A 14,438-nucleotide genomic window follows, 5' to 3' on the forward strand; every position below is an offset into this window, starting at 1 on the left:
AATTAACTTCATATTTCAAGGTTATTGAATTTATCTTATTTTCTTCCCCTTCAACTTCATCAAAAGTCCCAGTTCAGCTGTCAAAACATTTCATCAGGTTCATGGAATGACGTAAGAGCGACGTGCTTAACAAAAATCTACACAACCGCTCTGTCAAGCGATCTCGGCAGTCCACAATCTTTGACAGCCATCAGTGGTTGTGTTCGGGAGGAACCGAAGAGTAGAATGATAATTATTGTCGCCTAATTTAATGTAAAACTGATGCGGCCCAGAAAAACATCCTGAAAAAGTGTTCCGAAGCTCAAGTTGGAGGAAAAAACAGTGTGCACATTAATGTGGTGGCCATTACCCACGCGAACAGTTTGCAATCAGAGTGCCAGCGATGCTGCACAGCTCAAAATCCGTGTCCCACCCTTCGGCAGGAAGCAAGCATTCCAGCAGGGAAAGTTCTCCCCATCGGACGTCCATTCATGAGCAATTAAAGCAGTCTGGTGCCATGAAGGTGGAGAGCCCACTGCAGCGTACATTCGCCGAAAGCCGGGAGATGGAGGAAGCAATGGGGTTCGAGGGTTCCGGAGGTGGTGGTCATCACGACGCCCATAAAGATTCCGAGGAGACTGATGGCTTATCGGGTCAGATGGACGAGAATGACGGGGGTCTTACGACGATTTCGCAGCTGAGTAATGATTCTGGTGACAAACTGTTTGAAAAAGGACACCATAGGACTAGCAGTTCACTGGCCCATAATCGGATTATTACGAAAATTGCGTGCACAAAAGAATCTATTAAGAAGGAACAAACCACTAGAGATGCGAACGTCAACGAGTACTTAAAGCTTGCTGCTAGCGCGGATAAGCAGCAACTTCAGCGAATAAAAGCAGTGTTCGAGAAGAAGAACCAGAAAAGTGCTCATAATATCTCACAGTTGCAGAAAAAGTTGGAGTCATACAGTAAAAGATATAAGGACTTGCAATATCATCAGAGTCAGAAGCAACAGCAGAGTCATCGTCAACCGAGGGAAATGCTAAGAGACGTGGGCCAAGGCCTGCGGAATGTTGGCGGAAACATACGGGACGGTGTATCCGGACTGTCGGCGACCGTCATGTCTAAACCTAGGGAATTCGCTCATCTAATCAAAAACAAGTTTGGTAGTGCCGATAATATTAATCAACTTGCAGCAAATCACAACGTCATCGAAATGAATCGTGATTTAACTGCTTCAAACATAGACGACTCGGTGTCGTTTCACTACGACAACCTTAGCAGTTCGAACGTCGGCATTCATGGAGTGTGTCTGGATCCAGCTGATACTAGAGTTATTTCTAATACAAGAATAGTGGAAGACGCGAGCGGCAAGTATAGCGAACACGAAAGCGAATGCAGCAGCGTTACAAGTGATAGTATTCCGCTAAGCTCCGGAAAACATCGCAGACTCAGAAGTCAGCATTGTACAAACTACAAAGCAATGGGTGATATTCGAGATGGCTATGACCGAATGAAAACAAAGTTGGAGCGATTAGAGCTTATGCATAAGGACGTGACGGATCTGGCCATTGCGCTGGAAACGGAGCGATATCGCACGGAACGACTGGAGGAGCAAGTTAACGATTTAACCGAACTTCACCAGAACGAGATTGAAAATCTAAAACAAGCCATTGCCGACCTGGAGGAGAAGGTGCAGTATCAAAGCGACGAGCGGTTGAGGGATGTTTACGAAATCATGGAAAATTGTCAGACGCGAGTTTCGAAGATGGAGCATCTGTCCCAACAGCAATACGTTACAATCGAGGGAATTGATAACTCCAATGCTCGTGCGGTGGTGGTCAAGCTCATCAATGTCGTCCTGACCGTGCTGCAGGTGATTCTGCTTCTGGTCGCCACGGCAGCCGGCATCACGATGCCTTTTCTGCGAACCAGAATCCGCGTCCTGACCACTGTTGTTTGTATAGTTATGTTAGCGTTTATGGTTCGCCAATGGACAGATATAATTAGTGGCTTTAGCTATCTGGTTCAAAAACTGGGAATCTACTTTCAATCGGAATGAGGCGTTTAATTCGTAAGTGAATCGTTTTAAATACTATCAACTATCAAGCTCTACGAACAATTCAAATTAATGTAATTATTCGAAATAAAGTTGCTCTAATCACACCACACTCGTTGTTAATCCGTGAACAAGTCTTTTTCGGGGAAATGAAAAACACTCAACCTAATATTACTGGAAGCTTTATTTCACTGTTTCGTTGAAATGTTTAAATCTACATTACAAAAACTGTTTAGCTGAGAAATTACTCTATCTTTGCTGGTTCACTTGTTTAAGGCCTACTTTTTTTTGCACGATTCGCTTCAGTTTATTCGTTAAGCGTTTCATATTTTATTTAATCTAGCCCTGTCGAAATTGAAAATTGATTATTCTAAAGTAGGTAATACATGATTAGTCGTTGAAAAGTGGAGGTTGCTTATTGCCTTGATCATAACGCAAAACAGTGCAGGCGCATATTCTTGCTCAGATTATAACGTCGGGACTAGAAAGGTTGATTTTCTTCACAAGCTGCGATGCCATTTGGTCCGCAGACTTGTTTCAGAAACAGTAGACACTTGGATTTTGGAACACGATCGATTTGTTCGTTAGTTTTTATAGGTTTTGATATGATTGATGAAAAATGTGATAAAACGCTTTTGCAAGAACTTTTCTAAATTCACTGGGAGCATATCATTCTACAATATTTAACTTTTTAAAACCTTATTAGGAGGAGCTTTTAAGTGTAATTTCATTGAATTTTGCATGCTAGTTTAATAGATTGTGCTCATAGCTTCAAGTGGAGGTTTTATCTGGTGATGTATTGCATAGTTTACGTTTAATTTATAAGATTTGTTTCTATCTTACGCTAATCTAAAATGCTAAAATGCAAATCAACCATGATGTTTCTTACTAAACATTACATTGAAACGGATGGAATGTCGTCAAACTACTAACCGGGCCCGCCTGCTCATATCTCCGTGTAAAAATCGGGTCGGCCTATCCGCAACAGTTTGAACACATTTGGCAACAGGTACTGCGTATTAAATCCAATCATGAAACAGGCGAAGAACTTGTACGACAACTCTACGATTATTTTGTTCTTATTATCAAGTGTATTCTCCGACCGACGCAGTTCATTTTTATCCCGACCCAGCAGAAAACAGACAAACGCATAGGACAGCGACTTCCCGAAGGCACGAGTGGCCACGATACAGCACATTCCCAGAATCGTTCGGAGCAGTAACATTCCGATCATCGCGTACGACGGCCAGATGATCGCGTACGGCGGAGGAGCTACTGGAGCGGAAAAGTCCCCGAGTTGATAGTGCAACCAGGCACCAATTTCGATGCCGGCACAAACGCTGACCGTCAGGGCGGTGTCACCTCTGAAAAACATTTTAATTTTCAATGGGATTTGTTTTATCAGATCTGACGGAAGTCTCACCTGGTCGGCGTCCAAATCCCCGAATCCGGATAGAACACAATCAGCGCGATGGAAATGGTCAGCACGAAGACCGGCGACCAGCGCCCGGTGACGATTGCGTAATCCAGTCTGTCCACTATCGGAATCAACGGCACCATCAGAGCGACTACCAGCGCGAGGCCACCGAAAATGTCCAGCACGCTGTGCATTCCCAGGTAGATCCGGCTGAAGCAGATGACCGCGCACCATACGAGAGCAAACGTTAAACCGGCTGGCAGGGAGTAAATGTATCTGAAAACGGAATAACGGACATTTCGTGTTCGGGTTTATTCAAGCTGTAGTTTTGTAAGGAGCCGCAATCGGAAGTGATGGCGCTATAAGCATTTTGTCTTAAATTTTCCTAATGTTTCACCAGTTTTGAAAACTATCGATTGATTTTCAAATTCATTAGAAACCAAATTACCAAGAAACGGAAGGTTCAAAATCCCGTAATCAGTTAGTCAGTTACTCTGGATTTGACAAATTCCCTTTCATTAAAAAATCTATTTTATAATAGTAACAATTGATCCAAACGGTTAGTGTGCGAGTAAGTGTAAGTCAGTCAAACATCGAGCGAGTGAGTGAGTTGGTGAAAAAATGAGTCAATGAGTGAATCAGTGAATTGATGGGTGACTGAGTGGATTAGTTAGTGAACAACTGAGTGAGTTGGCAAATGAATGTGTCCATATGTGAAAAAAAAGTTAGTGATTCGGTGACTCATTCAGCGAGTAAGTTGAAGAGCAAGTCACTGAATAGGGGAGTGAGTTAGATTGTTTCAAACGTTGTTTTCGTTTGTTGTACTGACGTAGATAATTACTTTATAAACCAATTTTTTCTGTATTTTGCTCTTTTCCGAACAAAAACTAAATCACAATACTTCGCATCTATCGAACGAAGCAATGTATTTAAAAAAATCAGATAAGGTAAAGAGGGGTATTCAGCTGTCTAAAAATAGTTAGCAAAATGCGGATTGTATATGGGTTATTTCGCCTCAGCTGTACACAAAAAAAAATAGACCCCCGCTTCATATTTTTTTTTTAAATTTGTTTGGAAATTTTGTTACGAGGGGGGAGGGGGTCCAAAAATACATTTTTGCGTTACCAGGGTGGCCACTCAAGTCGGGAAATCGGGAAAGTCGGGAAAAAGTCGGGAATTCGCCAAAATCCGCAAAAAGTCGGGAAAAAGTCGGGAATTTGTGATTTTTTGTCAAAAAGTCGGGAAAAGTCGGGAATTCTGAGCATACTTGTTTGAAAATTATTTTTTAACTCTTTAATAATTTTGTAATATTTTGTACAATTTTCAAATTGAAGTAACTCGTTTCTGCTTTAGTAATTTTCTTTAAATTTAAGGTTCTTTTCACTATTTCAATGTATTTGAGTATAGAGGAGAAAATCGTGACGTCAGAAATGAACTCAAATCACTCAAAGTTCATTTTGTGAGTGAATTTAACATTTTTGCCTAGTTTGACAGCTACCTTGTCCCCAGTTTTTTTTTTTGTGGGAGAGAAAAGGAGGCGAATACTTTATGAAAATCATACCTGTCAAAATTCCTAGCCTCAAAATTTTGTCGCGAGTTGCTTTTCTCCTCTATGGAAAAGCTGTTTAAGACATTCAATATCTTAATGAATATTGGGGTCTTTGTCACAGATTTTCATAATATTTTTTATGAATCAAATGATCGCTATTAATTTTTGTTCATTAAACAAGAGGTAAAGTTAATGAAAAATTAATATAAAAATAAAACCTAATAGATTCTATTTCATTTTGTCACATAATGGAATATTTGAAAACAGATTCCAACTTGAATGTGGCAATGTTTTTTTTTGGTAAATATTATTAATTGTTTAACTAAATTCATTAAGTAATTTAAAATATATTTTTTTCCAAATGTTGCCCTTGAACTTTTTCTGTGAGTATGGGTAAATTACCAGCATAAATAAAGCTTGATTTTCAGTTTTCGGAAAACTTAATTAGGCCGTTGCAAATATTTTTTGAAGTTTATGTCCCTTGACTCTGACCAAAGTCGAGAGGGGGGGACAAAAAAATAAAAAAGTATAAAAAATGAAATTACGAGCCATGGTTTCAACATTTTAATGAAAAAAGTGTTTTAAAATGCATTATACACCTGTCCAGTTGTTTTGCAATCATTAGTTTCCAAAATATCTAAGTATTGACGAATATTTTATTTTTTGCGAAAAATAATTTTTTTGCGGTGCTGTACATTGGAATTTCATAAAAATTCAATACATTTTTAAACAAGCCCAATCATGCTAAATATGATTATCAATGCAGAAAAATGCATTTTAGATTGTTTTCAGTTGATTAGACTTCTATTTTCATGGAAATTTTTAAGTTTTTTGGAAAAATATTTTTTTTGCCCCCTGATTTTTCAGACCAATTTTGAAGGGGGGAGCGACATAAACTTTGAAAAATATTTGCAACGGCCTTATCGGATAAAATCCAAAATTGAAAAAAATACGTTTTTAAAACATAAAGAAAATATTGAAAATGCAAAAAACAATAATCCAAGAAATGTTGAGTTATTGAGAGATTCGACAGAAACGTGCACGCATCCTGGTGGCGAGTAGAAGCACTACGCAACAATGTTCAAAATGACAGCGTGCTTGGAAATATTAATTTTTTTTGCAGTTTTTGATTTTTATCTCCTTCAAATATATTTTAACGTCGATGAAAGTTATTGTAAAGTGTGGCAATCGCATAAACGAATTGAATGATGTATAAATCATAGACACTGAGTTAATTTGTCATGTTTTTTCGTCAAATTTACCAAAAAGATCTTTTGAAAAATTGATTTAAATAAGATTTATTTGATTGATAATGCTCCTTATGTGTGTATTATTGATAGAACAAACTATTAGAGTCATATTACAGCATAATTACAATAATTTTCTCAAAAAATTGACAGTTATTCGATTTTTTCCAAAAATTTCCAAAAAATCACCAAAATGCATTTTTAAGGTCAATATTTTGGTCAAACGGGAAGAAAAGTAAAGTTTAAACACTTTTACATAATATTTCATCATTACTTTTAACGTTTGCAACATTTAACTCAAGTTATCTAAAATATCAATCATCTTTTTAGAAAAATCGTTTAAATAAAATACCAGTCACATTTAATCACTACAAATCACCACGCATTATGATCGTTAGCAAAATTGCCACACTTTGCAATACCCCACTTTTCTGAAAATGCTTGATTTTTCATTATAAACGCGATTTTTCCCTAAAAACTGCTCAAACTGTATGGGAGCTGTCATTCCGAACACCGCTGGAACAACAGCGAACCTAGCGGAAAAAAACGTCGTCGAATTCTTCAATTTGCAATTGTTTTGAAAAATAGTCTCATCAAACATTTTGTTTAAAATAAGTGGGAAAACATACAATCATATCAAACTGAATTTTCATTGAAAAAACAAACAGTTAAATACTGACCACTAGATAAATTAACATTGATTAGAAAATTCAATATCAAAAATAACAAAGTTAAAAAAGGAACTTAGCAAAATTTTTTTTTGTGAATTCCTTGACATTTTTCTAAATGCTTTGAATGAATAATAACAGCAATTATGTTTTAATCATTCTTTGATTTAAAATTATTTAAAAAAAATGGGATCGATTTTTTAAGTTCAGTTATCTTTAACTTTTTGTCATTTGCAGTTGAAACGAAGTATCAAAAACTATACGTTTGCCAATTTAAAAAATAACATGGAAGTTATAAGTATTGTTGAACTTTCGATTATTTTTTCAAAGACTAATTGTTTGTGTTTCTACTCTGAATCATAATAATGAAATTCAATTTTCGAAGTTTTTTTATTTGTTGTTTAATTTCTGTATTTACAAAAAATGCCTATATTTGGATTTTTTTAAATTCATTGAAATTTTTTTTTTCAGTAGTTAGGCCGTTGCAAATATTTTTTGAAGTTCATGTCCCTCGGCTCTGACCAAAGTCGAGGAGGGGACAAAAAAATAAAAAAAAATATGAAAAATGAAATTACAAGCCTAGGTTTCAACATTTGAATGAAAAAAGTGTTTTAAATGCATTTTACAGGCGTACAGTTGCTTTCCAATCATAAGTTTTGAAAATATCGAGGTATTGACGGATTTTTTTTTTCGCAAAAAAAAAACTTTTCGTGGGTCTGTCCATTGGTGTTTCATGAAAATTTAAAATGTTTTCAAAGGAGTTCAAACATGCTAAATATGATTATAAACGCGGGAAAATGCATTTTAACTGGTTTTCAGTTGATTAAACTTTAAATTTCATTAAAATTTTGAAGTTTTTCGAAAAAATATTTTTTTTGCCCCCTGATATTCAGGCCTTGAAGGGGCGGGCGACATAAAATTTGAAAAATATTTGCAACGGCCTTAATATTGACTTTACTTATAGAATGTTTTTTGTTTCAAATCATTCTTTAGATAACAAATGCCTATTATTTAAGCATTCTGGAAAAGTTTGGAAAAAAGTCGGGAATTTGAAAATGGAATTTGAGTGGTCACCCTGCGTTACGTAATAAAAGAACGCCCCCTATGTATATAATCGAAAACTTCGGGGCGGTGCCAAAAAAGAAGGGGTGGTCCAATTTGATTCAAAATCGGGGTTCTTACATGTTTTGATAGTATCAACAGCTCCACCAAATTTGTGCTTGATCAGAAAAAAGTCGATTTCGAGTGATGTGCCACTTGGCGCAAAATTACCCATATGGAGATTATCAGAAAAGTGAAATTTTCACCATTTTCCGGACTATTTTTATCGGGATTTTTTTATACGGTTGTCAGATTTTCAATCTTTTGTACTAATAAGAATGGACTTTTGATTACTCATTCCACGATGGGTCGCATGCTAGATCTGGACAACGATTTCTTCTAAATCCGGCCTCCAAAAAGTGTATAAACAACAGATAAGTACTAATAACTTTTCATAGAGTTGTCAGACCTTCGGTGTTTCGATGATCGCATTGGAAATGCATGATGGATCAAAAAGCAGTAAAATATCACTTAAGTACTCATAACTTTTGATAGGGTTGCCAGATCTTTAATCTTTTGGGCTCATTGGAAAGGTCTTTAAAAAAAACTTTCTTAAAATGTACACCAAGACGGGTTTTCTTACTAACACCACCCTTTTTACAATCTTCTGGACTTTGGCAAAAATCTTTTTTTTTTTTTGGCAAAACTTTTGAAGTACTTTTCTAAACTTAAGAGGCAGTATTTGTAGATTCTGCTCGGTTTGTTCTAGAGGTCGTATCGAGGTGCTCCGATTTGGATGAAACTTTCAGGGTTTGTTTGTCTATACATGAGATGAACTCATGCCAAATATGAGCCCTCTATGACAAAGGGAAGTGGGGTAAAACGGGCATTGAAGTTTGAGGTCCAAAAAACATGAAAAATCTTAAAATTGCTCGCATTTCCGTAAAACTTCATCAATTCCAACTCTCTTAGATGCAACTCTCTTAGATGGCCGAGAAGACGGCAGTTTTTGGTCTCAATTTTGTCATATTCGAAATCCTCGGACAATTTCACGTAAGTTAGAAGTATTGGAGTTGTAATATTGCTTTAAAAAATAATTAAATAAAACATTTTTGAAAAAAGAAATAGATCTTATTTACCCTATGATCAATACGTCAAATGCTGTATCAAGTAGGCGAAAACTTGTTTTACCCTTAATCCGACAAAATGCTAAATAATATTTTAATTAATTCTGAATGGCATTTTTTACAATCAAATTCAAAATTCCAACAATTCAATCTAATGTAAAATTTTCTGAGGATTCCGAATATGTCAAAATTGAGACCAAAAAGTGCCGCTATGGAGGCCTACAGGGCAAAAACTAACGTTGTAAAATGTTTGTTCTAGAAAAATCGTCAAACTATGAGAAAAACTGCGATTGGCCAAAAAGTTAATACCGTAGGCTTATAGTCCATGAAATTCCCTAACTTTTGACCTATGGGAGTATGGGTGTTGGAGGCTGTTGGGAAAAGTTATTAAGGTTTAAAAAAAAATCCATTTTTAACAGTAATTTGCAAAAGCTATGAGAAAAAGTCAAACCAATCCTGGATGTCTATAGCACATTTTGAAGGGCTTCAAAAGACCATTCGAATGCATCTAAGAGAGTTGGAATTCATGAAGTTTTACGGAAATGCGAGCAATTTTAAGATTTTTCATGTTTTTTGGACCTCAAACTTCAATGCCCGTTTTACCCCACTTCCCTTTGTCGTAGAGGGCTCATATTTGGCATGAGTTCATCTCATGTATAGACAAACAAACCCTGAAAGTTTCATCCAAATCGGAGCACCTCGATACGACCTGTTTCACATCGGTGAAAAACGCGCTCTTAAATAGCCAAAACGGTTCCAATCGATTCAGCCAGTCCAGACATAATTCAGTGCATTTTTTATGTACGGACTCACATCCAGACACACAGACAGACATTTGTTCATGTTGTAGCTGTTGCTAGGCTACAGTGAAAGACAGTTTGTTGAGTACCTAACTGTGGTTTATTACGTCCGACTTGTTGGGTGACCGGGAACGAACTGTGCTAGGAGTGCTGGTAGTAAGCATGGCCTACTACATCTCCCCCTTTAGGAGATCTGGCGCACGGCCAATCTTTCTGCTACTGAACTGCTTCACCGGAGGACCAGTTTCTGGTTGTAGCCGTTTCCGATCGCATCGCAGTGGCCAAGCCAGGTGTGGTCCACGATAGACGCTTGACGGCTCGAGATTATTCCAGGCGATGTTTGTGGGATGATATGTGATCGCTTTTCCCCCTTCGACGAGATTTTTGAGACCCTCTTGCAGCCGTTGGAGAGATGCGATGCTTAATCTTCGTTGAAAGCTTCCGAAATGTCCGCAGGGCCACCAACCAAGGATGAGCATCCAGATTTAATTTAAATTTAACTTCATATACTCAAACTGGAATTTGTTGGAATTAGGAAGATCTTTCAATAATGCATCCAACCATGGGTCGCATAACTGATCTGGGAATTATTTTTAGAGTAGAGTCAAAACGCTGTAAGTTTCATCCAAATCGGAGCACCTCGGTACGACCTCTAAAACAAACCGAGCAAAATCTAGACAAACTGCCTCTTAAGTGCTTATAACTTCTGATAAGGTTGTCACATCTCTTATCTTTTGGGATCATCGGGAAAGACATTCAAATACCTTTCTGAAAATATGCAAAGTAATTTTTTTTTTAACAAAAAACACCCTTTTACAATCTTCCGGACTTAAGCTGAAATCATGTTTTTAACATTTTTTCGCTGAACTTCATACGGACGGATCGATTAAGACCACCCAAGTAACCATCCTGCACTAAAATAAATCATTAATAGGCTGTAAACCAGCATTCCACAGCTAATCTGCATTAAAATAGCTAATCTCAGAGCAAATCAGCTCTAAATCAACTGCTCTAGCATATGCTGAAATGCAGCTCATTTAATGCTGCTACCAGCAACACTGTTTATTTTTTTTCCATTAAACTGGCAACACAGTTGAGATGTGAAAGAGAAAGGATGATGAAAACCAAAACAAAATATCTCTGGCTCGCTCATCCCTCACGAAATTTTAAACAAACCAGCTGTGGAAAAAAGAAACGGCTGTCGGTCGCAGCGTCGAATTTGGATATTTTGCATGATTAAATTTAGGTTCAAGCTATTCAATGTAAATGGTGGTGTAACACAATAAAAAGGCAACAATCACTTCTGATGGACAGATTCCTTACACTGAAAATACGCCACACGTTTTATTCAAGTGCCCAAACACTTGAATGATTGAATAAAGCCACATCATAGATTTAATTGGTTTGTGTTTCAACATCATTCCAAACCATTATCAAATGCAAGTGTTTGGGCGATTGAATTTTTGGTATTTTTTGACATGTTATTGTCATTCGGGTGGCTCAAGCTTTTCAAGTGTTTTGCTCATGAATTTGTCCCACTGCCTTTAACTATTCAAAGTGAAGAGCAAAACACTTGAAATTGATCTTAAGATCTACCCAAAACAGGCACTATTCAAAGTCAACGTGAAGTCCACATGAATTCAATGTGTTTCACTGATTGATTTTGGAGCGACTTTCATCGAAGGCTAGAAGCTAGGCTAGAACGAATAGCGCAAAAAACTCACCCGTCTTCAACTGGCCAGCCGGCGCAGTGGTAGCGTGCACGACTAGCAAGCGAGAACCTGTATATCGCTTGTACGTATTTTTATTTTTCAACACCATTTCAAATTCAAGTGTTTGGCTATTGCGAGGGCTATTGACATTATTTCATGGCCAATCACCGAAATTTCAAGTGTTTTGCGATTGATATTTGAGTGCTCTGTACAGCAGGGCCAGATCATGTGTAGAACACTTCGTTGAGCTGTGTAAGTTTTGCTCAGTGTAGGACCGAGTCGGCTTTTGTAACAGGGATGCCAGATACACAGATTTGTCTGTGTTTCACAGACATTTGAGCTTGTGCCAGACATTTTTTGAGGTGCACAGACTTTTAAAAAACTTGATTAAATTAATATTTAAAAAAAATATCAACCGAAACTTGTTTCTTTAGCCTTTAAATGTTTAAAATGCAATTTCTGATGGATTTCCATGACTGTAAATTGATATATTTAAATTTTAGACAAATGCACAGACATACACAGACTTTTTCACAGACATTTAAAAAAATCAAGTGGCATCCCTGTTTTGTAATTACATTTTTCTTAAAGCTAAGAGTATTAAAGCCCTATGTCACGATTAAAAACCATTTCTGATCTCTTTTTTTCATTTTAATGCAAAAAAATATATTGACAAGACAACAATTTTTCGATGGGTCAACTATGGTCCCCTTGGCACGAGCTGTCAAGTAGGACCTTTTCTGTCAAGAAGGACCGCGAGGTTAATTTTTCAAATTGATTTAAAAATCCATTTTAAACTCTTTGTGGTTGTACAAAGGGTCATTGTACTTAAAAAATAAGCTTTATCGCTGTAAACAATAAAATCAGCAATCTAAGCTTCATTTTAGGACCCAATTACATTTTTCTTAAAGCTAAGAGTAATTACAGAGGATCTTGTGTGTGAGCCGATTGGAAAAGCGCTTTTACAGCTGATTTGCAGCTGATTTTGGACTTTATATTTCTGTTTTAGAGCTGGGCCCCTACTGTTCTTGATCCGGCCCTGCAAAACGTCAAAAAAAAAAATCAGATGCAAAAATGTTGTTATCTCTTTCTCTCTCGTCCTCCTACCCCAGATCTATTTTTACGGTTTGTTTACTTCTTTACCGACACAGCTTGATGGGAGGAAATGGCTGAGAGGGGGGAACAATTTTTTTGATGAAATGTTTGGTGTTGGAGACTTGATGCCAGGTACGGGTTGTTGATGTTTTCGTTGATCGAACCATGAACGCCTAAATTAGCGGCGGAATCCCGATGTAAACATCTGCAAGTGTCGTTTGTGTTTGATACCATAAACTGGCCCAACAAATGCCAGCCTCTATCCTCTATAGATATAATGAAAATAATTTTAAAAGAGATACACGGCTCCTTATCGCTTATGGCTACCGAGCCTAAATAAATAAATCATGGAATAAAAAAAAAGAAAATAATTTTATGAAAAAATGGTGGTCTAGAAGGGTGAGGTAAGAAGTTATTTTTTCGAGTGATTTTATAGCCTTTCTTCAGTAAGGTGAGGAAGGCAAAACGTTTATCGATCCAGTTATCAGTTGAACACCAATTTAATTATAATCCAAGGTAATGAACGAAATGATTTTTTTTACAAAATGCAATGATTAAGCAAAACTGGCGTTTCCCAAACGCAGACGTCAAATTCAAGTACCAAGAATCCAAAGATTCAGTCTTTCCAGCGTTCCACTCATAGAAATCTTTAAATTTGAAGCAGCAGACAATGCGACAGTGGCTCTACACATCTCATGCATCTTTTTAATGCAGGACATGGAATTTGAAAAGAGCGCTAAGTACCTTCTCAAACATACCACTGTACTAACAACTTATCAAATATAAAGCAACCACCCCAGATGGGACAATACCAACCTATCATACGTATAGATCAGCACCGAGAACGGAATGGCCACCGAAACCATGGCGTGCGTCGACGGCATCCCGTACTCCATGGCCCACTTTTTCTGCAACCGGCTGACCGGATAACCCGGCCGTGGCCACCGAATGACGTCCTTCAGCGTTTGCCCCACGTACATGACCGCGGACCAAACCATAACCACTCTCCGTCCCACGGCACTGTCGATGTTCCAGAACCAGAACGGGATGAAGGTCGCGTAGAACAACTCGTCGCCCAGTTCCGTCCCGATCAGGAACAGATAGTGCCAGAACTTGTTTGTCACGCGATACGGCGCTGGCGTGGCCGCGGCAGTTTCATCCTTGTCACAGCCGCTGCTACTGCTGCTGCTGTCCTCTTCGTTGGGTCCCGCGGAGGATCCGTTTGCGGTTGTCGACGGTGCTTTCCGTCGAGTGGTTGCTCCATTTTCAGCCCGCTTGGGATCGGTTTGATCTTCCGGCGGTACCGTTTGATCCTTGTGCAGATACTCGATACCGAAAAATTCTTGAACTCGAACGACCAGCTCCGGGCTCTTCAGATATTCCACGATTCCGGAGGTCATGGTGCGGTGTTCAACACTACGATCTACACGCGACACGGAACTAAACGGACTTTCACTGAGTATTTATTTTGTTAGAATTTGTTTGCCGATCGCGAGAGGGAAAATTTTTATCGAACCATCATCCCGAAGGGAAAACCAGCAGCTGGAAAGACGAGGAAAAACTTTGGAAAATTGAACAAAGTTCAGCGAAACTTCAAAACAATGCGAACTGTCAGTGGCACTTTTGTCATCACATGGAATTCACGTAGGGATGTCTTGCTTGAAATCATTTTTTTTTTTTAAATGCAGCATGATTTAGTTTTGTTTTCAATTTTTTTTTATCCAACAATAATTCCATGTTG

The 14,438-nt window shown here is 37.9% G+C and overlaps 2 protein-coding genes across 2 annotated transcripts; one reads left to right on the forward strand and one right to left on the reverse strand.

The window, feature by feature from the left end:
- Nucleotides 1-151: 151 nt before the first annotated feature.
- Nucleotides 152-2,148, forward strand: LOC6041553 (transmembrane and coiled-coil domains protein 1). Its single transcript, XM_001850747.2, has one exon. The coding sequence runs from the start codon at nucleotides 383-385 to the stop codon at nucleotides 2,042-2,044; it is 1,662 nt and encodes a 553-aa protein (XP_001850799.2). The 5' UTR covers nucleotides 152-382; the 3' UTR covers nucleotides 2,045-2,148.
- A 59-nt stretch (nucleotides 2,149-2,207) lies between these two features.
- LOC6041554 (sphingosine-1-phosphate phosphatase 2) lies at nucleotides 2,208-14,271 on the reverse strand. The gene is made up of 3 exons (XM_038254545.1): nucleotides 13,514-14,271; nucleotides 3,465-3,734; nucleotides 2,208-3,405 (listed from the first exon to the last, which is right to left on the reverse strand). The coding sequence occupies exons 1-3, from the start codon at nucleotides 14,095-14,097 to the stop codon at nucleotides 2,988-2,990; spliced, it is 1,272 nt and encodes a 423-aa protein (XP_038110473.1). The 5' UTR covers nucleotides 14,098-14,271; the 3' UTR covers nucleotides 2,208-2,987.
- Between the last annotated feature and the right edge of the window lie 167 nt (nucleotides 14,272-14,438).

The sequence above is a fragment of the Culex quinquefasciatus genome, chromosome 2 (assembly GCF_015732765.1).
Source record: "Culex quinquefasciatus strain JHB chromosome 2, VPISU_Cqui_1.0_pri_paternal, whole genome shotgun sequence".
Taxonomy (NCBI): Eukaryota; Metazoa; Arthropoda; class Insecta; order Diptera; family Culicidae; genus Culex; species Culex quinquefasciatus.

Coding starts and splice junctions, on each gene's coding strand:
- LOC6041553 (XM_001850747.2), top strand. CDS start 383: ATGCTGCACAGCTCAAAATCCGTGTCCCACCCTTCGGCAGGAAGCAAG.
- LOC6041554 (XM_038254545.1), bottom strand. CDS start 14,097: ATGACCTCCGGAATCGTGGAATATCTGAAGAGCCCGGAGCTGGTCGTT. Junction 3,735..13,513: donor CTGATCTATACGTATGATAG/GTTGGTATTGTC, acceptor TTCCGTTTTCAG/ATACATTTACTCCCTGCCAG. Junction 3,406..3,464: donor GGGATTTGGACGCCGACCAG/GTGAGACTTCCG, acceptor AATGTTTTTCAG/AGGTGACACCGCCCTGACGG.